At 41.8% G+C, this 26,089-nt stretch overlaps 2 protein-coding genes across 2 annotated transcripts; both read right to left on the bottom strand.

Annotated features, from left to right (window-relative positions):
* Nucleotides 1-1,776: 1,776 nt before the first annotated feature.
* LOC146676613 (uncharacterized) lies at nucleotides 1,777-4,283 on the bottom strand. The gene is made up of 6 exons (XM_085402139.1): nucleotides 4,248-4,283; nucleotides 4,060-4,131; nucleotides 3,841-3,959; nucleotides 3,677-3,737; nucleotides 3,466-3,560; nucleotides 1,777-3,355 (listed from the first exon to the last, which is right to left on the bottom strand). Exons 1-6 carry the CDS (start codon nucleotides 4,281-4,283, stop codon nucleotides 1,777-1,779), a joined length of 1,962 nt encoding a protein of 653 aa, XP_085258265.1.
* A 10,682-nt stretch (nucleotides 4,284-14,965) lies between these two features.
* On the bottom strand, nucleotides 14,966-22,021 carry LOC146676612 (protein TANC1-like). Its single transcript, XM_085401223.1, has 5 exons — nucleotides 21,902-22,021; nucleotides 19,206-19,487; nucleotides 18,760-18,914; nucleotides 15,257-15,488; nucleotides 14,966-15,147 (listed from the first exon to the last, which is right to left on the bottom strand). The coding sequence occupies exons 2-5, from the start codon at nucleotides 19,453-19,455 to the stop codon at nucleotides 14,966-14,968; spliced, it is 819 nt and encodes a 272-aa protein (XP_085257349.1). The 5' UTR covers nucleotides 19,456-19,487; nucleotides 21,902-22,021.
* Between the last annotated feature and the right edge of the window lie 4,068 nt (nucleotides 22,022-26,089).

Genomic DNA, 26,089 nt, shown 5'->3' with positions numbered 1-26,089 from the left:
TGTGCGTTCAACAGCTGTTAGAGCCACACTTTGTCCTTTCTGTTGTATAATAGGATCCAGTCCGTCGCAGTACGCCAGCATTTACTGCTGTATCGCACCAGAAGCTCAGGAGGGATTAATCCAACAAAACATCGGCTTAGCTTTATACGGGCTAGCGCCGCCCTGCAATCAATGTGCAGGTGGGTTCCCAATTAACCCAATCACCTGATACAAGGAGCGAGTGCAGCGGAAAGAGAGCGAGGGTGGTAGAGCGAGCGAGAGAGAATGAGAGAAGAAAAAACGGAAGGCGAGTAGCCCATCTGGCTACATCGGCATGTTGGGTTCTTGTTCCGTCTCCTTTTCAGATTCTTCTGAGGAGGTATCAGTGGCCTGCTGGACAAATGAAACCTCTCCTCCATCAGAATCTGCTTCGTCCATTTTCTGAAGCAAAGCCAAAGCCTGTTGCGCGGAGAGGTTCTTCCTGCGTGGCAGTGATACGGAGGCCATCCTGATGTGCGTTCTCAGAAATGCGAACAAGAAATGATTCTCCCGTCTGGGTCGGTCTGCTTTTATGCACAGCACTGTGCTGTAGTCAAGCAATGCCACTCCCTCACATACACAGTGACAATGGAACAATGGAAGATCTGTGCTGAGAGTCAAGGAAGGTGTGAATGTGTGTCTTTTATATTTGCAGGTCAGTCAATGTGTGGGATATTTTGTATAGATACGGCAGGCATTTCTGAAAGTCGTAACACAGAGGTTTGGCCTGACTTGGATCTGAGCAACTCTGAGTGAGCAAATGCAAATGTGCCAGGCCTCAAGGATAATGGGTGGTTTGCACAACAAAAGCTGGAGGAGAAATGAGCTGACGACCTGTGGAAATCTCAGCAGGGGTGATTAACACCTCGGGACTTGCACCAGAAAATAAAAAAGCCAGTAATTCTAGGGGGTGTTGGGTTTAGGGAAGTTACGCAAATTTGTGCAGGTTTAGTAAATCTAGTGATAAATACGTGGTAGAAATCCCAAAAGGGTGATTCTGTTCACCTGGACGTAGCATTTTCAATGGGAGAAACGCCTCCTGAACTGAATTGTCTCAGTTGATGGCCATGCGGTTGGCCTCCTGAACTGTTTCTTTGGACTGTTTTTCCTCCTCTTCTGAGTTTTCCTTCCTGGAGCTCCAGCACCCACCCAGGTTTGGTGGAAATGTTCTAATTTTAAGAGTTTGATTGCAAAAGAATAAACTGCTGATGTCCGCAGAAGTTTTTAACTTTGGTTGAAAGGACAAACTATGGAAAATAATAGACCTTTGAGGATTTGAGCATATGGCAAACCTTATGCAAAGTTCCTCTTAATTGTAAAACACAAATCTGAGGATGTTGGAAGACATGTGTGGTTCTCATCAGCTTTGTGGCATGTAGATGCTCCTTTTATTAATATTCCTAAGTCCGGAAGAATACTCATAAACACTGAGGTCCTGCTATGTGCCAATGTGTATCTGGGCCATTACTAAACAAAGATGTGAAGCAATGTTAATAATTGTTGGTAACTTTTTTTTCATTTCCAGGTTTCAGTTACTGCTGTTGATATGTTAAGAGTAAGAATAAGTTCAGATTCTCTTAAAGATAACAACACTAATATGTTAACAATTGTTGGACTTGTGGAGGTATTTTGAGAACCCTTATAAACATCTGAAGGAAAAATATTCTTTAATCATAGATGCAGACTCATGGAAAAAATATTGATTAATCATTTTATTTGATTTTGTAGAGTTAGAACAAACAGATTGGATTCTCAAAATCAGTCAGTTTCTTGGGGTCTGAAGCAACAACAGAACAGGGCTCTGAATTTTTGGCAGAAGCCCTTTTTTTTCTTCTTTTTCTCCTTTTTCTCCTTGATTTTAATGTTGTCAGACTTCTCTGAATTATTAGTAAAAGAGACAACTGGCTCAGACATGGATAGACATACAGAAGGGAGTTCCTCACTAGGAAGATCATCAGACGTTGCCAGACTTTCAGAAGCAGGCTCTTTAGTAGGAAGAACATCAGCCTTTGATGAACTTTCAATGAGAGGTTCTTTAGTAGGATGAACATCTGGAACATCTGACTTTGGCAGACTTCCACGAGCGGGTTCTCCAGTGGGAAGAATATCAGCCATTGTTGAACTTTCAAAAAGAGGTTCGGAAGTAGGAAGAACATCTGACTTCAGAACACTTTCCCAAGCAGGTTCTTGAGGTTCTTTAGGAGGAACAACATCTGGCTTCAGCAGATTTTTACAAGCAGGCTCTTTAGTCGGAAGAACATCAGCCTTTGTTGAACTTTCAAAAGGAGGTTCGGAAGTAAGAAGAACATCTGACTTTAGAACACGTTCAGGAGCAGGTTCGTGTGGTTCTTTAGTAGGAAGAACACCTGACTTCAGAACACTTTCACAAGCAGGTTCTTGTGGTTCTTTAGTAGGGAGAATATCTGACTTCAGAACACGTTCACGATCAGATCCTTTTGGTTCTTTAGTAGGAACAACATCTGACTTCAGCAGATTTTCATGAGCAGGTTCTTTAGCTGGAAGAACATCAGCCTTTGTTGAACTTTCAAAAAGAGGTTCGGAAGTAGGAAGAACACCTGACTTCAGAACACTTTCACAAGCAGGTTCTTGTGGTTCTTTAGTAGGGAGAATATCTGACTTCAGAACACGTTCACGATCAGGTCCTTTTGGTTCTTTAGTAGGAACAACATCTGACTTCAGCAGATTTTCATGAGCAGATTCTTTAGCTGGAAGAACATCAGCCTTTGTTGAACTTTTGGAAGGAGGTTCGTGAGTGGAAAAAATATCAGCAATTCGTGAACTTTCAACTGGAGGTTGGGAAGTGGGAAGAACATCTGACTTCAGCAGACCTTCAGGATGAGGTTCTTTAGTTGGAAGAACATCAGACACTACTGGACTTTCACAAGGGGGCTGGAAGATCTGGCATATGCTCGTCTTTGCTACATCAGAAATTGCCCTGAGTAGTCCTGGTGCAAAGTTTGCAATGTGGCTCAGCAGAATCTTTTCTGAATATTTCTCTCTGACTTCAGACAGGATACTTTGCACCATGTCATCTCTGATGGACCTTGAGAAGATGGCCTGGTTTTCCGTTGTTAGGAGAGATTTGGACACTCGATCCAAAGTGGCCTTTGTCACACTGGTGGAGAGGATGCTCAATTTTTGGGAGGACATGTTCAGTAGGGGGTAAGAAGGAAGCTTCCAGAAGCCATGCAGGACACGGGGAACCACCTCTATCACCACGTCTGTTGCAGTGAACAGTTTGGAGGTTTGTGCGTCCTGCTGCCTCTCTTTAAGGAGGTCAATGTACTTCCTGACATTGCTGAGGAGCTTAGGTGTTCTGCAGAATAAAGTTATAAGAATGATCTTTTACACCTATTTAAAAAAATAACAGAAATTTTGAAATACTGTAGCTGGACTGTTAATGATTTTATGTCAGAGGTGACTCACTGAAATTTAGGAGGTATGGCCTCTGGAAATTCCAGCAGCATCCGGGCTTGAAACTCGATGTCCCTCATTTTATTTATTGTGTTCACTGCCCACACCTGAAACAGAAAGCATGTTTACATTGCAGTTTTGTTGAGAGGTTATGTGATTGTAGTAAAAAAAACAAAAAAACATCTCCAAATGACTAAAACTCTTGTGAGTTTTCTAGTCTTACCAGTTTCAGAAGAGGTTTGGCTTCTGTTTCTTCCAAACCCTCCAATTCAAACTCCCAAAGTCTTCAAAAGAAAACAAAAGAGAGGTTTTCTCTCAGCATTTACACTTCAGCACAAACAGTTTCAGGTGTGAGGTGGATGGTCTGTAGGTGTCACAGTAACTCACTGCTCTCTGACTGTCTCTTTGCTCCTCTCCACCAAAAGATCTCCCATATCTTCTGCAGTGAGGCTTGATGGTATTTGGTTTTCCTTCTGAAGTCTGAGGAATTCCATCATCATTGCAATCTAAAAATAAAAGGAGACATTTAATCAGCATCAGTCCCAGGTCTTCAGAAATCACCTGACATTTTATCTCAGTTTTGTTTTGGATGGATCTGGGTCTTACCTGAGCCCTGTAACCTGGTAGATACCAGCAGATCTCCACAGCTGTGTTATATATGGGTGTGTTGAACAGCACCTGTCAAAGAAATAAGAAATTACTCATTGTAACTTAAATTGATTCTCAGTTTGTCAGCTTTTTAAAACTACATCAAATTCTTCAAAAATGCAGTAAAAACAAAAAGTGTCACATACCCTGATGGGTTTGTAGATCCCTTTACTGGCTTCCATTAAAACGCTGCTGTTCTATCACAGTTGGGGAAGAGAAACTTTCCAAAACTCTTCAAAACTTGTGTAAGATCAAATGTAGATATGAAAATACTCCTGACTTGATGGTTTTCTTGCACAGATGAGCTCTTTTTCAAGTCTGATGCAGATTTAAAAATACACAATTCTAAAACAGTCACCATGGAAACATTTGATCCCTGCTTTATGTCATTAAATTAAAAGAAAACACTCTATTTTACACCACATTACACTATATGTTGTTCATTATATAAGTAAATAAGGGTAGGCTACAGCCGTCCTTAGGTCACTCCTGTGAAAAGATGCATACAAACTGGTGAATCAGAAAAGAAAGAAAGCCAACCTGCAGCATTATGTCCTTTTATGTTATTTCAATTCACTTCAGTTTTATTGATACAGCACCAAATCACAACAACAGTCGGCTCAAGGTGCTTTACTTTGTAAGGTAGACTCTAAAATAATATACACAAGGAGAAAAACCCAACAATCATATGACCCCCTATGAGCAAGCACATTGGCGACAGTGGAAAAAAACTCCCTTTTAACAGGGAGGAAGCGCCGGCAGTAACAGGCTCAGTGAGGGGCGGCCATCTGCCAGGAGTGGTTGGGGTGAGAGAACGAAGATGGGACAAGAGGCATGCTGTGGAAGAGAGACAGAGATTAATAACAAGTGTGATTCAATGCAGAGAGGTCTATTAACACATAGTGAGGGAGAAAGTCTCTGTCTGCTTTTCCTAATGCTGAGGTGAGGAGGACTATTAGCCAATATAAAGGCGACACTGGCGACCCGAGTGTGGAAACAAATGGTTTGCACAAGAAGCGGTCACTGAGCGATCAAAGCTTATTTACCACACATAAAAAATCAAGGCAGAGTAGAAGCGGGTGGATCGATTTTTAATGAATTTTAAAATTATGTTTGTTTTTCTTATTCTTGAAAAAAAGATCATTTAACCTCGCATTTGTTTCCCTTTTTATACACTACTACTTATGTGTTTTTTTCTTATTTATGTCTATATTGTTTAGTTAAACAGATGACAGTTTTCCCCTTTTTACTACTTTTTGAACTCTATGCTGATGTTTAAAGATTTTATTATTACTAAATAATGTTTTTAACAATTAGGTGAAAATAAATACCAGATGAAACGATATTCTCTTCTGTTATCTTTTATTATTTGTGACTTGAATCAGTATCCGCGCTGCACACAATCAAAGTTATTTTCAAAACATGCAGAAACAGGTCTTATTTTGTTAACAAAATGACAAACCATTGCATCGTTACAAACAAGGTTATCACTGTACATATTAATTAGTCTTGAATAAGACGCTCCTTTTTGGACATGATATAGAAAAAGCACACAGTGTTGTCCGCAGGTTACCGAAAAGTCCTTCTGAACCTGTCTCCCAGAATACAATATCCGAGCGGTGTTTTTAAAAGAAAAACTTTTATCTCGGGTGAAAACTTATCAGGTGAGTTACCGAAGCTGTCAAAAAAGTGCCCTTGCTTGTCTTTTGTGATATTGAACGCCAACCAGTGCTTCCCAGGTAAGTCTGATGGATCTGTATTCACAATGCCCATGCATGGATATCTGATGGGCTTTGTTGGCAGCTGGTCACATGCTAAGACGCCTAGAAGATGAGCCCTGTTACTAATCCTTTTAACAATGCTGGTTAGTTCTATTGTATTCATTTTGAATGTTTAGTAGTCGTCCAGCAGCACTTGTCTCATATTAGATATTTGGATGACTGAATCAAATACAGAGTAACACACCAGGTTCATTGTTCGGGGTAGCGGATTTCTGAAACGGGTTTCCAGCCTCACGTTCCCTGTTTGAACTAATGATACGTTCCCTGAATGTCCTTCATCAGTTTTAAAATTAAATGGATTACGTGTAAAAGAACCAGGATAAGCTTCGTTATCCACGAAGGCGATGATGACAAATTTAGGCAACCTGCCCATAAATAAATTAGTTGATATTCTTGCCCCAGCAGGTGTGGAGAAGGTCTTTAAAGAAACTCTGTCTACAGCATATTTTGCATTTGCATGATGCAGCGCCTTGCCGTGTGCCAGCCTGACACTTGGTGAGACACTGATTCTTTTCACAAATAAGCTGGCAGAGACGATTTTAACTTTATACGCGGTGTTAGCTCCAGTCACGAGAGCAAATTCGTCTTTAGAGCGCACAAATTTCAGCGACAGATCGATTCCATTAAGTAATAATTTTTCTTGAAAAAACAGGTCTGCGTGTACTGAAGCAATCAATTCAACAATACTGCTATTCGCTGTATAAGTACCTCTGGTCACCAGACCCTGGCTCTCCCCTTCTATACATGTATCATTCATGTGCGAGGCTGTGTCTGTACAGAATAAAGCGCTGCTGAACTGTGTGTCTAAAGTCTGCTTATTATAATTGATAAGACATTCTATTATGCCTCTGTATGGATACGTGTTGGATGATTGGCTAATCAAGCGATCCCCCAAATTTACATCTACCTGACTAAATAAGGTGCAACCTGGATAATTAACAAGTCCCACGTTTGTGTCACGGGGTGGAGAGGGACAAGTTACCTAAGATATTTTTATTGTGCATGTTTGGTTTTGTTTTTACTTTCTTTAATATTTTAATATTGTATAGTGTTCTATTCTTGGTTTTATTGCATGTTTTATGGTATTCATCGGTGACTTGTCCTGGAAAGTCTCCGCCCCTCCTTGATTATGAACCCGACACACCTGTGAGGTCCCGGAGGCCAATAAGAGTGATGGGAGACGAGAGAGAGGAGATTGATGGTGGAGTGAGGACTGAGAGAGTGAACGGTATCAGGCGGTGGCGGTGCCACAAGCCCAGACGGGCTGGTGCCGGTTGGTGTGCCACAGGAAAGCGGTGGCAACCGGAACAGAAACATCGATAGGGCGGCGAGACGCCGCCGGGTTTTCCCTTCTTCTAAGGCGGCTAGAGTTGGCTAATGCAGGCACCAGCGCGCAGAGGCACCAGCGCGCAGAGGCACCAGCGCGCAGAGAGCAACAGTACCAGCGCAGAGAGCACCAGCGGAAGCCACGAGACGGCTGTGCCGATTTCCAGTTTTAAAGAAGCGGCGGGCGGAGTTGAGAGCTCTGCCCACCCGGGCATATCGGGGCGTGAGTGCGAGAGGGAGGCGAGGACTCCGCTGGTTCCTTTGGTTATACCACCTGCTGGATTTCTTAGCTCCCTGGGACTTTTAGGTCGTGGCGCAGGCCACAGGACTTTTAATGTTATGCTTTATTGATTTTTACTGTGTTACCCCTTGGCCAAGGTTGTTTTAATTCATTTTACATTTTTAACTATTTAAATATAATAAATTATATTTTTAATCTTACAGTTTAAATTGTGTGCTTTCCCTTGGCGGCTCCACTGCTCTGCCCGTTTTGAGGAAGGTTTCCTTCCTTTAAAAAAAAAAAAAAACACAAAACACTGTGGAAATAAAATCAGCCTTTCCGCTCCGTTACATAATCATCCCTGCCTAAGTTTGTGCCGTCAGCATCTGTGATTCTTACTCGTGTGTAGATATAGGAATCGTTTAGATCCAGGTAATCCTCTCCGGACGATGAGATTTAAACTCGATTGGACCTCCATCTGTGATTGCAGAAACTGGTGGAATTTCAATAAAGGTCGTTTTCTCTATGGACGTTTGTGTGTATGGGACAGTAAAAAGATCGAGCTCTGTTTTTAGACATTCTCTGATTGGTTGTGTAACAGAGCCATTTAGAAGATGTCACATGCTGTAGTTTTTGAACGACTGGTTCTGGGTCTTTTCACTCCGCGTGGTTGTCTCCGTTTGGTGGCTTTCCTGGCAGGTTTTGTCGTTTTACGCTTTTTAGGCGGCGGCGTATCACGCATGCGTGCAGTGGGAGGGGTCTTAGAAGGTTTGGGTGTATACACATACAAGCTGTTGCCATCCTGCTCAGTAGATGTTGGCTTGGTTATGTTGGATATCACATCCGACACTATGCCTGATGCTGCTGTTTTTAGGTGGGGTTTGACTATGCTGACTCCTTTTTTAAACAACGGTACAGCAATTCTAAACAGGCTGCTGAACAAACCTCCCAGACCTGCGCCACATTGCGTGCTGGTCCCAATATAACCATTCAATTCTCCACCAGCCTGATTTAAATAATATCTTACATATTTTGCTTCATCTGTGTTGTAGACAGACATCATTATATTTTAAAAATGGTGTCTTATGGGTCGGAGGTGGAGCTTGACAAACACCTTCCCATATAAAAAGGGTATGTGTTGATTTTGGTCGTCTTTCAAATCAATTTCTATGTCATCGATTAAGGATTTCGAGACTGGTGTGTAGTGTGGGCTGTCAAACTGAAGAATGGCTCCCCGACGGTCATCGTCTGTTATATTTATTGCTCTTAATAGCTGCGCATGGGCGTCACCCACAAGCTGGTAATCAACGATATCTGCATAAATAAAAATGTTCTATTTTCCGCCGTATACGTCTGCAGGATGTGGTGCGTATGTGTTTTTATAATGAAGTACAAACGGGTCTTCTGATTTGAATCCTAAGATTCCTGCCAGTCTCCCTCTAAATGTGAGAACTGTGCCCCTATAGGGCCCATAACACTAACATAGTTACTAACTTCACTGTATTGTGTTTTAATGTCGGTGTTATGTTTTAATGTTTTATTATCTGCGCCACAGATGCATAATGCCCCACAGACAGCTCAATCACGGTTATGGACAATGCTCCATCTTTGACTGGATTATAAATTTCCACTCGCGAATCTGATTGTGGAAAAGACAAGCATAGTCTTGGGTATTGAAATTCTATAACACCGACCTCATACGGTTCATTTAAAACAACAGGTTTTGCTAGCTTTGCTCTAAAATTAGATTTCTTATTGCCTGGATAAACATGTGCTGAAGCATTCGAGAAGAGGCTCACATAAAAGCCTGCGTTGTTGTTGTTCGTTTTATCCATTCCTTCCTTCCTTTATCAGTCTTTGTCTAGTGCAGAATGAAAGTATGCAGAGCTGCGGCGTCTCTGTTAATCACACTTCAACGATGTCTTTTTCAGGGATCCATGATTTTCAAATGAGAAGGCCAACCGAGCCATTTGACCAGCGCTAACTTTTTTCGGTCCTCTTTTTTCTGCCAAGTATTTTCTCTATTTGAAACCTTTTGTTTTTGTCAATAGTCACCTGCTGTATCTCAGGTTCGTAAATTACACCTTTCACTGCAGCTCCTGTGAGATCCTCCAGTTTGTATACGGGAGGGTCTCTTCCTAAACGCTCCTTTATGGTAAAGTACTCGTCTGTGTAGGTCTGATGGTAACCCTTTCAGAATATGCCTCGTAGTTTAGATATTCTCTCTGTATCGCCCACATTAAATTTAAAAGTCACCGGTTTTTGGGGTTTCATTTTGTACAGGGTGTTAAAGACTGCTTTCTCATTATCTTTGCACACCTCGGTGGGGTCATTTTGATAGAGCTGTGATAAGACAGGTTATAGGACTGTACAAGATCTTGGATCACATTAACATATCTTGGCGAGTTAACTGATGTTAAGTATTTCCACATTTTCCCCTTTAAGGTGCGGTTAAAACGCTCTACCACACATGATTTCATTTCACTAAAGGTTGAAAAATGTGTGATGTTATGCTGCTCCATTAGTTTTTTAAATGTTTATTATAAAATTCCTTCCCTAAATCTGTTTGGAGTTTTTCAGGCACACGGCCCTCTCTCAGAATATCACCAAAAGCCTCAGCAACAGCCTGTCCTGTCTTGGTTTCAAGGCACCTAACCCATGCATACTTAGAAAACACATCTATGCATGTCAATAAGTACCTAACATTATCATCATCCGCAGAATATTCACGCATGTCAACCAAATCAGCTTGAAACTGTTTGTCAGTCCCGTTAACCAAAACTCTATTTCTGTATCCTTGCATTTCTGTATCCTTGCATTTCTGTGTCCTCTATCCTTGCAGGTTTATGAAGAGTATATGTGTCATCTCCTTTTAAAAACGCTCCACGTCAGGTAATGACGGCTTTAAGCCTGTTGCCTCACTGACAGCGATACGGAGCTTCTTTACACTTCCTAAACCCCCTGGGTGTGCAGGGTTGTGATATATTTTTCTCAGCGTGTTTTCCATAATCACTCTGACCAAACACAAATACAAATGACCAGAAAAAAGTGTTAGCATACGTTTTTATTTCATTTTCTGTGTAGTGCACAGTAAGGTTTTTATAACAGATGTACATTAAATCTTGTGTCTCCCAGACCAGTAGTTTCCAATCATGTGGAGCAGCGCTGATTTAACTCCGCGGGTGTGATGATTGGTATTTAGCAGGTATCCGACATTCTCATCAGTGGTGCAAACAATGTGCGGCACTGATCTCAGTTCACACAGAAGACGCTCTGCAGTGCTGATGATTTGTGCTTCAGCCTCACTGACACTGTATGAGCAAACAAACAGACGGATGGCCGGGATGAATCGGGGCGTCCGGAGCTTTTCCATCACCTCATCATAGCAGATCTCGAAGAAAAACACAGGCAGCTCAAACAGGCAACTGTGGTGTAACTGGCTGGGGTGACCGGATTGGCATCCATAACATATCTCCTGCACATACTCATTCAGTGCCGTCGACAGCAGGTGGAAGGTTGCGAGTTTAATGTTGAGTTCCGTTTCCTCAGACGGGTGTGATCCTGCAGAGTCCTGTGAGCATCCTGGAGAGGGGGGCGGAGTCGGTGGGGTCTGGTGTTAGAGTGAATTGTTAAATGTTTGTCATTTTTATGTTTACCATTTGTACATTGTTTTAACTCTGATGAAAGAAATTCCACTGTCCTTCCCCCCAGATTCTCGAGGATCAAGGTGGGGGGCTGTAGTCTTTTATCACAGACACATCCTTGTGCTTCTTTTGATGTAACCTTCCTGCGTTTATGACCCTTTGGTCAGCAGGAGGTCTGACTGACACACACACACACACACACACACACACACACACACACACACACACACACACACACACACACACACACACACACACACACACACACACACACACACACACACACACTGCCTTGTCTGGGCGTGGCTTTGTTCTGACGTGTTTTGTGTGACCGGTCTCTCAATAAAGGCAGCAGGAGGAGGAGGATCTAGAGGTCATTTTCATGGTGGCCTCCCTTGCGCAAATAATCGATCGATCGACTGTCTTGTTTTCTTCATGATGAATAAGTCTCTAGAATTCGCGGGGCTTGTGGAAACACAGATCCAACATCTGGATTAGCAGTGCTGGAGGGGGAGACTCTGAGCGGTCCACAACATGGCAGATGTTGTCTGTAAAAGAAATCCACACATTGCATTTTTAAAAAAATATCGGGTATAATGCCAACGTCTCTCACACAGAGACAACCTACCATTTGGTTTTTTTTTGTTTTTTTCTGTCCTCAGGGTTTTTGGCCTCAACATGGCAGAAGGTAAACCAATCTTCGGGCCATGTGCGAGCCGATCATATATACAAGACGCGTCCTAATATTCTCATAGGAAGAGTTGTTTGTATGTGCTAAAAAAACAAGCCTCAGAATGAAAACAAAATGAGGCTAATTAGTTCTTTGCCTTATATAGTGTACAAAGGTTGCAGCCTTGTTCTATCATGGAAATGTTAGTAGACTCCTATGACTCACAGAACATTTGAGCCGACCTGGTTTTCCATTTTAGGATGAAACCTCTTCTCACCCACACTCTGCTATTCATCTCTGTTTTTATGTTGCGGCTTTTGAGCCGGGTCGTAACACTGAAGATTACAAAGATCAACATTAAGACCAGTCTGTGCATTCAAAGCAGTGACAGAAAAGAGTGTGGGGCATTAACCCCCACTCACTGAAATGGCATCCAAGATGCCTTCATAACTTTAAGAAAAGGAAAGAAAAAAGGCAATAAAATGTAACTCTAGGAATCACTCATTTCATCCACCTTTGCCACCATTTTCCACATTAATTAGAAGATGAAATGAATCGATTAGCTCAAAGAAATTCCACTGCAGACGAGTGTTTTGGTGGTTAAACTGCAAAGCAAGCCACACACATGGTGCAGGCCACTTCTGTGGGCTCTATCAGGGATTTATGTGACTAGTCGACTAATTGTCACTAGTCTGTATCAGACTTACCAGTCGTTCAATCTAATTGTTAACATTTTAATTGATGCCCAATGCTGGTACATTGTGTTCTAAATGTTAGGCAGCGATCTACCACCAGATGGTGCACTGTTGTTGAGAAACGCCATAAATCTATTAATCTACCCTGATCTTCTTGTTAACACTGAGATCGCAGATACACGCAGAGGAAATTAATTTCCTGAGAGGTGGAAAACCTCTCCTTTAGGAGAGCAGTTAAGTCAATGGGGGAGGGGCTCAGAGTAGAGTCACTACTCCTTCACATCAAAAGGTGACAGCCACCTTGGCCAGGAGGCTGTTCCAGCTGGGCACGTCCTACCAGTAGGAGGCCCCAGCATCCTTGGTCATGCTAGCCAGTTTACATCTATCAGCTGTGGTCAGGAGTAGTCCTTCCTGCTGCCCCCACAACCTGACTAGAAAACGGCTGTATAATGTATTACCTGAATCATTCTCGCCACACTTAGACGTACTTTTAGATTCTCAAATGATTGTCATATTTTAATAGAACATCTTTTGTAGTAACGCATTTTCATTTGTATTTAACAGAATGTGATAAATGGTTTAAGATACCTCTGCGTCTAGTTTGACAGTTTCTATTAATCAGTTCTGAAAATCAACTCAATATCTGAATGTTCCTTAGTTTTACATTAGTTGGTTAGTCAAATTATTTCCCCCTCGATTAGTCGACTAGTAAATAAGACGCCAGGAACATCCCTACTCTTCAGACAAAATGTGAGTATGAATTACACACCAAGGTATTAAAATGGATATGGAGTATGGCTTTGGTTTACCATAAACAGCTGATGTAAGGACATCATTAATGTACTCTGTCCAATGAACACTGGAAACAAGACTGCACTGACCTTGCTGGCAAACCTCAATGAGTTCAGAGTTTCCCCAAAGCTGTCGGGCTCCGGAGCAATGTTAACAAACATCAAGCTGCAAATAAAGACATCCAAAATTAGTGCCAAAGAATAAACAGTCACAATCTGAAGTGATGAGATCAAACGCTGTTAAATATTTTTTGGGGATAAATTCCTTCAGTTTTATGTGTCGTCATTATAAAGATTTGTGATGTCAACAAACTCACGTTTTGCCGTTTCCCCCCCAAACATCCCTGAAGGAGGTACGTGAGCTTCGAGTTCCTGTAAGCTACGTAAGTCTCCTGGAACACAAAGGCCAAAAAAATCATTAATACTGTAAATGTAAAGAAAGCAGGTGTGACATCTAAGACTACAGAAACTGCAGCTGCAGACCTTTTTGGCCAGAGCGGCGATAACGACGCCCAGGTTGGACAGTGAGCTGTTGATGGCGGTCATCTCTTTGAAACGGTCACCCTGAGACTGGCTCTTCACCATTCGCTCACTGCCAGCCAAGTCCACCAGGCACAGAGTGGCTACACACACACAGAAAACCAACTCTTATAGGAAGCAGTGATCCGTTTTTCCTTCCATTAAAGGTAGTTTTAATACTTTACAAAACACTTCTTTTAGCGCTCAGGGGCTCAAACATTAACGTTGAGTCATCAGAGCAGATTTTGCACTGGTTACAGTAACAATAACTAACCAGACTAAATATTATAGATCCAAAAAGAAGAAGCCACATTCCTGATGCTGGTACTTCCAGTGTGATTATACTCATGTTACGACCCGGCTCAAAAGCCGCAACATAAAAACAGAGATGAATAGCAGAGTGTGGGTGAGAAGAGGTTTCATCCTAAAATGGAAAACCAGGTTGGCTAAAATGGCTGGTGCCACCAAGGCAAAGACTAGTGCACTGCCAGGAAGCTTGCCTCAGGTATGCTTTTATCCACACCTGACTAGGTGTGGCCAATTAGCACCAGCTGAAAACACTGAGACGATTAGAAGCTGCAGAGGGACGTAACATTCAGTATTGATATTTGTAAATGTAAACTATGAGGATTTATTTATTTTTAATTCTTTTCTTTTTTTTTCTTTTTTTTCCCTCTTTTTTTCTTTTTCCAAATAAATGTCCCGATTGAGTAATGAAACTAACCCAAAGGAGAATTCTAACAATATTAGACAGGCCATTCAATATGCTTTATCGTGGACAACTCGTGGCTAAAAACCCCCACACACACACACACACACACACACAAACCTCTAATCAAACATGAAAACGGATAATCCAGCTGAAGCTTCAGACAGCCGTCAGACAGTGAAACACTGCCATCTGCTGGACTCGAATAACAAAGACGCTGCTTTGACGGGTGAGGGAGTTTCAACAAGTCTGCAACGACTCAAGCATCAAACTACAGAACTATTCTAGCGGACATGGTGCTCTAATGACTGCTTCATTAACGCAGGTCAGAAAGGATCAAACATATCAATAAATTATAAAACACAAAACGTCTCTTATTGCCCAGGGCTCAGGAAGTGAGTGTGTTCCTTATAGCCTATTAAACCTTAGCAGGTTATTTTGATGTGTTACAGATGAAACAGCTATCCAGTAACATTCAGCTACAAAAACGCTTTTTTATAATTACTTTTTTACAGCTTTCTTACCACCAAGTTGATTCGAACAGTGACAACCAGTTTTAGCCAGGAGGGGAACTTGGCAATGATTTTTGTGATGAAGGATGCAATGGTGTCTCCATAGTCTGGTTTGTGGAACTCCGCTTCATTCAGCCCGTCTATTAAGATTATGTAATCTTCCTCTGGAATCCTTCGCTCTGCAAAGACATTTACAAATAAATTAATATTAAAATACTATGAAATGAGATTAGTGGTCTCATACACGATGAAAATGAAATAGTGCAATATACAACTACAGTGTTTTACCTTTCCGAAGGTTGGCCAACGGTTCCAGGACTCCTCTCCGGAAAGCAGCCATGGGGTCTTGGACACAGGAGCGCAGACTGAGCATGCTCTGGAGGTGGGGCTCTTTCAGCAACAGCTCCCGGTACGCACTCAGTTGATGAGCTCTGCACAGAAGGGCTGCGATGCTGTGCACAAATTCTGGGACCAAGCAAGTGTACGTGTTATCTGCCTGGCAATAATGATAAGCCACCACCTGGAAGACAAAAGGAACGAGAACAAACGCGAGTGAAGCCATTGCTTTTTGAGAATCAGGAAGAATTAAAAATATGATTCACTGACTGATGGGTACATTTGATAACTTTAAAGCGTTTACAAACACCAACATCTCTGGTGACTGAAAAACTACCATGACAAAGTAAGTAAGTGAGGCTTTTGATACCAACAAGCCTCCATAAAACTACATATTATCTCTACAATGTCAAAGACATGATTTTATCCTTTCATTATTTCACACAGAAGGGATGATGAAGAGATTGGGCAACGGATGAAAAGCTATAAAAAGAAGTGAGTAGATCCCAGGTGGATATCTAAAGGTAGAATCTTCTGTACCTGAGCAGGTTTCCGCAGCATTCAAAGGAGGTCTGATTTAAAAGGAAAATGTAGGGACAGAGGTGGAGAAGAAGGAAGATGACTGTACTAATTACAGTCCAACCTGGAGGAGCTGACACACTTCCAGGCCCACAGGAGGAGGAGCAGGTGATCGGTTCCTCTGATGGCTCAACCTCAGCTGTTGCTGTTTAGTTCTCCACAGAAAACCGATGACCAGCTTCTAGAAAAATGACTAAAGCCTCAAGATATGAGACTTTTTTTTTTAACATTTAGCATCAATAAATGTTTTGGACCCAAACTTCTCCCCACAGCACAGATCTAAATGCATATTTATGGTTCTTTCTTTTTCAAATAATAACATATAACTCACATGCCAATAAAGGCACAATTAAAGCTAGCGCAAATTAGAAAAGAGGGAGGTAAGATTTTAAAAATTATAGCTGAACTCCCTGGATGTATATAACCCATCTTTAGTAAGGAAAACATGTGACATCCAGTCAGAAGATGGACCAACTGAAACAATAACACAACCACTGATTCACATCTTCTCCAGAAACTGTCAAAAATCACGACCACCAGAATTTTTCTCTGATGTTATGCTTTAGCCTAAAAGCAGCAAACGTCTGAGAGAAGTCCGAACACTCCTTTCTGTCATTTTTGCGTCACGCGTTTTTTGAGCTTCATCACAAATGTGACATAACAAAGAGGGAAACTGATATATTGAATGCCTATTATTGTACAAAGTCAAGTAACCTGCTGTGTGCATGAACACAACTCTTAATAAGCCCCCTACTGCAGTGATGATTTAATTTAGCATACAAGTCACGCAGACTACCGCCTCATCAATGAGCAATACGAATCTCGACACACGATGATGCAAGGCTCTGCAGTCAAACCTCGGTAGCTCATCTGCTGGCAAAACAATAAATGCATTTTCAGAAATGTTACCTAAAGGCACGTCTCGATAATAAGAATAAAGCAGAAAGGGTAGTAGCCTCAGTGCTCCTGTTATGAGACCACTTTTAAATCAATGACTAAAAAAGCACTGGCAGAATCTGACAGAAGCTGCTCAGCGTTGCATCACACATCACAGGAACAGAGCCCCTGTGAAGGCGCCTATTGGAAACACTTTTCACCATAATTGGCTCAAGAGATACTGCTTGAGTTTCACAGACATTTACATGAAGCTCACTGCATTACCCTAGCTGTCTGGTGCATGAACTGTCCCCTTTGACAGGGTCACTAATTAGGAGGCCTCCCTGACAGGATAAGAGTATTAAATTCTAAAGGTGTTAGAAGGACAACAGGTTGTAATCAGTACCATTAAACGCAGCAGAATCAGTAGGAGACGTCACATCCACTGAGAAAGTCCTTCACAAAGCTGCCACCTATTAAATTACCTTACAACCTACCATCACAGCACTATTCAAACTCAACTGACTACAACAGTGGATCACAAATCTTCTCTGAATCCCGGTGGCCCCCAATCATCTTTATTAGACCTGCTACAAGGCAATAGCAGTGCCAAAGTCATCAAATGGTGCTTTTAGCAAGCAGTATTTCCAAAATGTAGTGAACGTGCACCTGCTATGTGACTGAACCCTCAGCAACACAAGAAGAGGTGGTGCGAGTAAAGATGTGGGAGTGAAAAATCGACAGAGAAATTTCAGTGGAAACAGAGCGAACAATTCCAAAACTAAAATAAAAGAGTCGTAGGCAAAAACCGCACACTGCTTAGTCGGCGTGCATCGAGAGAGGAACATTTTAAAGTGAAACATCGAGGACTTGTCTGTCCACTTCACAAGTCTGAAAGAGAAAGATGTGCAGAAATATGCTCAGTGTCTGGTATGCATGTTTGGGGGGGGGGGTTCGGTCACAGACAAGTGGTTAACAATGTTACTGACGGTGTGGGGGAGTAACAGAACACATGTAAAGCTGTTACCGTGCAGTACTTTATATCTTGTGAAAAATGTTGACAAGCTTATACAAGAAAACACTTAATCTTCTGCTCAACAGCGCTGACACGTAAACTTCCCAGAGAGGCAGTATTTAGACTTTATTTTGCGATCCTTGTAACGCCAGAAAAATCAACAGATGGAATATTCATCTGTCAAAAAAGTAAGCACTGTCCTCAGTAGTCAGTGTTGCTCCGCTTCATGGAATTTTGAGGATCCTTATCATGTTCAAACATCCCAGTTCAACACTTGAACAGGCGGCCTTACAATATATTTAAGCACCTATTTGAAGTTGACACAGGAACGGATACCAACCAGTAATTAAGCAGTAGTAGTGCCATACATGTCGGTATAACTGATAGCCGCCTAGATAAATGGTGTTGCTATTTGAAACGTGTGTTGATGTTTGTAAATTCCTAAATGACGTCTAATATTGATGAAGCTGGCTCTGTTTGACGTTGGTGTGTGTTTACATTCTGTGCTCTCAGGTCATGGCTGACAGGGCTCGCTGTGGGTTGTTGCTCCCTGAGGAGGTTCTAATCACTGACTAGTAAACTGCAACCTACCCTTATTGTTATGTATAATTTTATGCATCATTCAACAGAATATATCACAATTATCTGTGGTCACTATTAAAGAGGAGTTTTCAGAAGTCAGACTGAAGCTGTTGTAGAAGTACTTGGTAAAACCTGAGATGCTTTTTGGTCGATTTTCCTTCTTTTTCCTTTTTTTTTTTTTTTTTTTTTTAAAGAAAGGAAGAAACAACAAATCCATCCATCAAAAACAAAAAATAATCTACTCACTGTTGAAAATTGTTAAAATTACTTTTTTTGATCCAGTGCACACACCAAACATTTTTTCCCTGAGTAAACACCACCATAACTAGTGCAATCTTTTTTCAGCTTCTTTGATTCCTGCTTCTTTGTTACTGTGAGCTCTCTTAGATGTTGAAAGGCGCACCTTTGCAGCCAGGCGTTTGACAGCCTCCTCCCTGTGCCGCTGCATCTCGGGAGTTCCTGGGCAACTGCTGGTCCTCAGTGTGTTGGCAGCACTGGATGGTGGAGTGGGCTGTGGAGGCTGGCTGAGAGGAAGTTCTGTGCTTTGTCCTGGGCCAGCTGGAAGACATGCACATGGTCACCAATATATAAAGTTATTACATTAATATAAACTAACATCTCTCTATATATGTATATGCTAGCATTAATAACATTAGTTGTGTGTGAGGGCATTCTTTTGTAAGGTAAATGTAATATTAGTCAACTTGATTTTATATTGCCAACGAATATATAATTACTTCCCTCCCACACTTTGCAAGCTAATGTTGAAATGAAATTATAATAACATTAGCTAAACACGAGCAGTTAATGTAGTGCTCACATCCAAAGGCAAATACTAAAACTAATTACTTTTCGGGGAGGCGCTGGGACTGTTGGAGGCGATCTGACGCATGCGTCCTCCATGGCAGCTCAGCGCCACAAGTCGGGAGATGATGGCCGTCTTCCCATACCCCACGCTGCCCACCACCACAGCACCGTGGTTCTCTGTGGACTCGCCGGCCTTCAGGACATCTTCCAGATGCTGAAAGAGCCAATCTCGGCCCACAAACACAGAATCTGTGGTGATGCTGGGAACCTCGAACAGCAAAGGTTTGAGCATGATGTCCACGGGTTTGTAGGGAGCAAAACGCGCTGAAGGAAACGGGAAAAGAAATGCAACAGATTAAAATTGTTTACACTACTTCTATTTTTTTTCCCCATGTCTCCGGGAAGTTAACAAATGATTACTTCTTTTAAATGCTGGAAACTTTACTGTAATAAATCGTTTTCCGTTGCAGTTAACCTACAAACATGCTTTGAGCATCTCCCGCATTCTTCTTCCCAGAAGGAGCCACACACATGAAAAACCCTGAACACTGTAGAGGATACATTTTCAATTAAGTGGAATCAGAGTGAAGACCTGAAAGAGGACTCTTATCTGGTCTACTTCAGCACTAATTAGATCTCATAACACTTGTTAACTAACATCACTAAATGACTGCTACCTTTAGTGCTAATGCACCTTTCAACATTACAACTATCACTGCTGTTAGCTGCTAGTGTTTTCACCTTGCGAGTTTGCCTGTGTTCACAAAAGCCTATTGTAATTGGAGGGGCAGTTGAGAGTGTTTATATTGGCAGGTGTAGGTCTGTTTATGTTTCTAGTGCCCTACAATGAAACCAAAAAGCGAACGAGCTGGTTCTGAGACACTTGAAATCATCACCACCTTCTACTATACCAGCAAAATAAGTACAGTGTTTGAAAAACTCTAACTTGAGCAAAAGGAGTATCGACAGGAACTAGAAAAAGAGTTATCTTTTATTAACCTCTCTTTATTGGATCCCCTTAGATTTCAAATCCATCTTCTTGAATATAAAGCCCCTAATGACCATGACTTGCTTTTTCAGTATCCTAAGCCGGAATGACAAGCAGAGGCTAAAGCTGCTTCGCTCCTGTGGAACCAGCTGGCTGTTTAGGGTTGGGAGCCAAACCCAATCTCTAATTTTAAGATTAGCCTCAAAACCTTTCATAGATTTATAGTTAAAGCTCGCTCAGCTAACGTCTGAATCACCCCTTACTTATTATGCTGCGACAGGCCTTTGCTTTCAGGAGGCCTCACATGGTGCACCGACATCCTCACCTCTTCTCCATTTCATTGTTCATGCATGTCAGTTTGTGTATTCTCTCTCCCACAGTTGAAGCTTTTCTCCTTCTCATCTTTTTTTCCCCCTTTCTTTTCACTCTCCTCTCATGGCAATCAAACGAGTGCTGCTCATCCCGAGTCTAGTTCTGTCGGAGGGTTCGCCCAGTCAAAAAGGAAGTCACTAAATGTTGCTCAAATCAGAACTGTAAGGTCCTCAGCGTACTAGGTTGAGTTTCCTAAGATGGCACATGTTGGGATTTTTGCAATATATGAATACAACTGCAATGAACTGCACTGAAATGTTGACCTACTGTTGCAAAATTTAGGTAAAGGTGGTGCCATCACACCCAAATCTGAAAAACAAATACCATAAATCATATAGATAGGGCTGGATCAGCTGACCCTGAATCCTCCCTTAGGTATGCTGCAATAGGTGTAGGCTGCTGGGGGATTCCCATGATGCATTGAATATTTCTTCTTCAGTCACCTTTCTCCCTCAAGATGTGTTAATAGACCTCTCTGCACTGAATCATACTTGTTATTAATCTCTGGCTCTCTTCAACAGCATGTATGTTATCCTGTCTTCCTTCTCTCTCTCCAACCGGTTGCTACAGATGGCCCCGCCCCTCCCTGAGCCTGGTTCTGCCAGAGGTTTGTTCCTGATAAAAGGGAGTTTTTCCTTCCCACTATTTCCAAAGTGCTTGCTCATAGAGGGTCATATGATTGTTGTGTTTTCATCTGTATGCGTTATTGTAGGGTCTACCTTACAGTATAAAGTGCCTTGATGCGACTGTTGTTGTGATTTGGCGCTGCATAAATAATACTGAATTGAGTTGAACTGAATCTCCCATAAAATTTATAGAAAAGAATCCAATTGTTTAAGATTGTTGCGTATGTACGAATTCATGTAGAAAAAACCTGCTCAGAACCACTGACCATATGCTTATGTATCAGCTTCATGTTTGAGACTGAGTGAAAATGAAAGAGGACATTTTCAAAAGGAAGACTAAATAGTCTGAGTATATATCCAGTGATGACTTATTCAGTAATTCATGTTCCCATGAAATATTTAATCTGCAGGATCTCTCAGAGGATTCAAAACACATAACCAAGATAAAAGTTAGCTGGGAAAAAAGGCATGATTTAAAAGCCAAAAAAAGGCTTTTGAGGATAATGTTAATACCCATAAGTGCTGCATTGTTTACATTGCAGTGTTCAAGTATTTGCACAGTTTTGTTGTTGGCTCTGCACTCAGACGTGGTACTTTGGAAACTTCAGAACTACCGTTGGCTGCCTATTAACTTCAGGGTTTTTCAGAGTCATACCACATAACATTATCCTATGTACTGCGATATTTTACACGTTTATTTTACAAATATCTCCCCTGAGTGCCTACAGCAGTAGTATGAATAGCCCAGTCACCTTTAGCGTCCTGAGGGGGCCTTCCTCCTGTATTATGCCAGGGTAGGCGAATGGATGTCCGGAGGGGGGTATTGCGCTGTTCATCAAGAAAGCTCAGGTCTTCAAGCTTTGTGGAACTGGTGGCTGTAGACAAGAGAGAAGACATACACACACACACACACACAAAGAGTGAAGCTGACCGTCTAGTACCTCCCGAGTACATTTGTCATCACAACTATAAAGAGAAAGACAGAAACACACACTAGAGTAAAACCTTGTGGCACTTATGCCATGTCTGAGGGTGGATGAGTGAGGAAAGAACAAAGCCAGTGCGCTCTGACATTTGCAGGGGCAGTGTGAGCAGCTACCAGCATATACTGTGGCAGGAAGAATAGCAGTATTCTAAAGTCAAGAGCAATATGCACCGATTCTCTTTGATTTGAGCTGACAGCTGGACACGATATAGCAATGAGAGGTCCATCCCCACAAGCACGCCTGCAAGGCTGTACGGAGAGGGCAGATTACCTTTACCTTTCATAAAACTACAACGAGTTATAGAAATGCTTCACCGCGGGTTTGGCACTCATCACTGTCAATCTACAGGACGCACAGGTGTAATCTCAGGACTTTTGTGTACTACAAACTACAATATCTGTAAGTCATTTGACGTGAAATGAAATAATAAAATTAATTAAAACCAGATCACAACTTGAGTTGTTATGGAGTTCAAATCTACTGAGATTTCATTAGGATTTAGCTTCATTTTGAAGCAGAGAGAGAACAAGTCTCAAAGCAGGCAATGATTTCCATCCCCAAACACAGGATATCTCCTGAAACTACTAGTCTACAGATTAAAACCACTTGATGAGCCAGTGATTACAACTCAGCTTTTAATTTGAAGTCTAAGACACGGTCTGTTAACATAATAAAAATGTGCATTAGTGCGGCGAGGCCTCTCCTCCAACTGCTGCTCGTTTTTCAACTATGCTATCGCCGTTGCGATCCACGCTCTCCTGGGCTTAGTGAAGAGCAGAATCAAAGCCTCTCTTCTTCTTCTTTATCAATATCAGCTGGGAAAGACTGTCACTAACGCTCACTTCACTCCCTCACTCGGTCGCTAACTTACTCTCCGGAATGTCCCGCTAATTAAAACCGGTCTGCTGGCAACGGGAACTGAGGAAGCTGCCATCAACGCAACTTTGACTGGAACAGGAGAAGGGCCTGATGTTACTTTTACTGCAGTGCATTGTGCATACACAAACATCTACACTGGATAAAGCTTAAGGAATTGCAAACAAAGAGAAAAGAAAACAATAAAAGCAAACGCGCATGACCTGGAAGACCTTTTGCTGTAAAGCAAATGCCACTTTTCATCAGCTACAACTACTTACATCTAAGACCAAAGCAAGGAAGGATGGTGGGAATTCTCAAAGCCCTCTCTATCTCCCCAGTGACGAGATACTTGGGCAGGCATACAGTCAAGTAGGCAGGGTGTAAACTCACAGCTAAATCTCTGGAGAGTGTTCCCAGTGGACGAGGGCACAAAAGCGATTCCTCCACCCCGGTGCTCCCATGCCGGCACTCTGGCAGCCGAGCCGAGTGCTTGGCTGCTTCCTCTCTAGTGTTCAGTCAGTCACAGCACCCACAGCATTAGGCACTTGCTAAATGAACGCGCTGCCTTCCAACAGAGCATCACCCTCTCTACAATTTTAACACGTATGCGTACATCATCTCTGTCCACATGCTGCACGTACACACACACACATAAATAACTCGGTATGCAAGCAGCAGAGGGGGAAATTGAGAATATTAGAGGAAATATAAACGGAAAACCAAGAGATTCACTTCGCAGTGGTTGATTAAAGTTTGTTATCCAACGGCTGCAGTATTAATCAACAATCCAGACTGCACAGAGATGGGGTTAAAAGAGGGGAATGTGGAAAAAAATGAAGGCGAAAAAGCAGCAGACTCATAAATGAGTGCAACAAAGAGTATCACGTGGATTTTGTGGGAGGTATGGACAAGACTCAAAAGAGAATAAAGAGAAAAATCAGCTTTATGCAACAAATCGCCACTAAATCCTCATGCTGACACAGGAGGGCCGCAAGATGTCAGTCTATTTTCCCCCCTTCCTTCTTTGTTTTGCATGGAATAAAAGAAATAGCACAGTAGAGCTTTATTCAACAGACACGTAATACCGAATTTGACTTGCTAAAGGAGCTGCATAGCTGCATAGACTCCTTGATTCACGTCCGTGGCAGACAGCGCACCCAGCACCATAACTACATTTCTCTTTTGTTGAGTCGTTATCAACATTTTTTCCCAAGGCCAAGATTTCCCACACGATTCCTCCTCATCCCTCAAATCCTCCCCTTCATTTCTTCTCCTCTTTTTACTCCCGAGTTCCCTCCTATTCTTCCTCACCTCTACTCATTGATAAAACATACATATGATACCTTGAAGTCTGCACTTGCAGTCACTTTGAAGCTGCACAAATGTGTCAAGACTGTATTCTGATGAAAATGGGATTCTTTTTTCCTCGGGCAGATCTGCCCTTTGAAAACCCCCTGTTCTGTGTTTCCCATGACAGAACAGAGAAGAGGACTGAGCTCCTTTGCTCTAACCACCCCCACCCTCCCTCCCCAACTTGACTCCCTCTCGCCTCCTTACAAGGTGAATCTACTAAAGAGGAGAAGGGAGTCAAATACTCCCTTCACATATCTTCCTGTTTTTATAGTAGCCAGTTACACTTTACCCATTTTGTGATTTTGTATGAATAAATCAGTTCTTGGCTGTTCTCGGCTTATAGCCAATGCAAATACCCATTGTCCTTTTATTTGGTTTGATTTTGCTGGTATAAACACGCCTTAATAGCTTTTCATGACGAACGTTTGAACATTCAGACACAAATGAGAAAATCTGATCCCTCATATCGATAAACGTTGTTTTATTTGCAAAGAGGCTGATATCAGCACGCACTGATGTTTGGTCCATTTGTCTGCCTATTACTCCTAAGACCCGAACTCTTCCACGGCATGCATTTTTAATTTCTCTTTGATATTTGGTCACATTGGGGCCCGATGAATGTAAAAACAAAGAATTACCAGATTTTCTTTTTAACCTTATTTTTGTTTTTTTTTGAAAAATAAGAGCCACATATGAGGATATTAGTTTAAAATTTTGAGAGAACAGTAGCAGTATAATGTCCTCATAAGTGGATATCAGGCCCTTGTAGAGCAGAATTGAGTATTTTGGTCTAAATAACCCAAAATGTGATGTGGTAAATATTAAGGGATAATTATTATTGTAATAATTGCATAGCCTTATGCTAAGATCAACAACATTTACTTTAAAAAAAACAAACCACCACTGTAACTGCTCCATAAGCTATTTCATATATATAAATGCCTCTGTGGTTAGCTAACGCTCTGTTCCTTTTAAGATTGGGCATTTGATAAGCCCTAATCTGTCAATGGAGTGCCGAGCACAATTTTAAAAGGGGCTTTCAAACGGATTGATCTGTAACAGATTTTATTTTTCTCCTGCTGTGACAGCTGGACCAAACAATTCTCTGAAAAAAGGGCACGTTAGAAGATGTCTCTGTGACCTTTTCATGCTCGAGAAAATGAATGGGCTTTCTTTCCTCTTTTTGTTTTCATTTTAAACTCTGCACTAAACAGATCAATATATACATGAAGCCAGAAGCAGAAGTGACTCCCGTGTCTACCTGGAGACATCGCACACACTGTTGGCATGTCTTTAAACATGATCACACAGCCTAAAACAATACAATAGACCACATGGTCTCAGAAACTACCGGGAAAGACAGCAAATGAGAGCAAATGAGATAAATCAGTGTGAGATTATTAAATTTAAGGGCTACGCCACTTTATGAGTTTGTAATTACTGTGTGACCTTTGCAAACATCTTTAAATCATAGGTTGTATTTATGTGGAAAAGGTTAAGATGATTTTAGTCGTTCTAATAAAACACAAAAGCATTCAGATGTTACCTCATCAGTGTTTTAGTAGACAAACAACATATCCTCGAATTTGCCTGTCAGCAGTCCACAGTCTTGGCTCCGTTATCATTCGTGAAGAGAGCCCGGCGCACGAGCTTTGCCAGAGGAATGTATGACTTTGGAGTACAAGCGAGCAATGAGTGCGCCATACCTGACTTTGTCTCAAACCACAAAGCTCTGCTGAATAG

The sequence above is a fragment of the Rhamphochromis longiceps genome, linkage group LG3 (genome assembly GCF_057381845.1).
Source record: "Rhamphochromis longiceps isolate RC_006_pf linkage group LG3, R_longiceps_female_GT1.1, whole genome shotgun sequence".
Classification (NCBI taxonomy): domain Eukaryota; kingdom Metazoa; phylum Chordata; class Actinopteri; order Cichliformes; family Cichlidae; genus Rhamphochromis; species Rhamphochromis longiceps.
Note: the sequence above shows the minus strand (reverse complement) of the source record. Positions and strands in the feature narration are given on the sequence as shown.

Bases quoted from the DNA above. Each gene is read 5' to 3' on its own strand.
- LOC146676613 (XM_085402139.1), bottom strand. From the start codon at position 4,283: ATGGAAGCCAGTAAAGGGATCTACAAACCCATCAGG. The intron at 3,960-4,059 runs GTAAGACCCAGA...TTTTATTTTTAG, and splicing joins TACCAGGTTACAGGGCTCAG to ATTGCAATGATGATGGAATT. The intron at 3,356-3,465 runs GTGAGTCACCTC...TTTATTCTGCAG, and splicing joins GCCATACCTCCTAAATTTCA to AACACCTAAGCTCCTCAGCA.
- LOC146676612 (XM_085401223.1), bottom strand. From the start codon at position 19,455: ATGCTCAAACCTTTGCTGTTCGAGGTTCCCAGCATCACCACAGATTCT. The intron at 18,915-19,205 runs GTAATTAGTTTT...CATGTCTTCCAG, and splicing joins TCCCAGCGCCTCCCCGAAAA to CTGGCCCAGGACAAAGCACA. The intron at 15,489-18,759 runs GTGCGCCTTTCA...TTTGTCTTCCAG, and splicing joins TCAAACGCCTGGCTGCAAAG to GTGGTGGCTTATCATTATTG.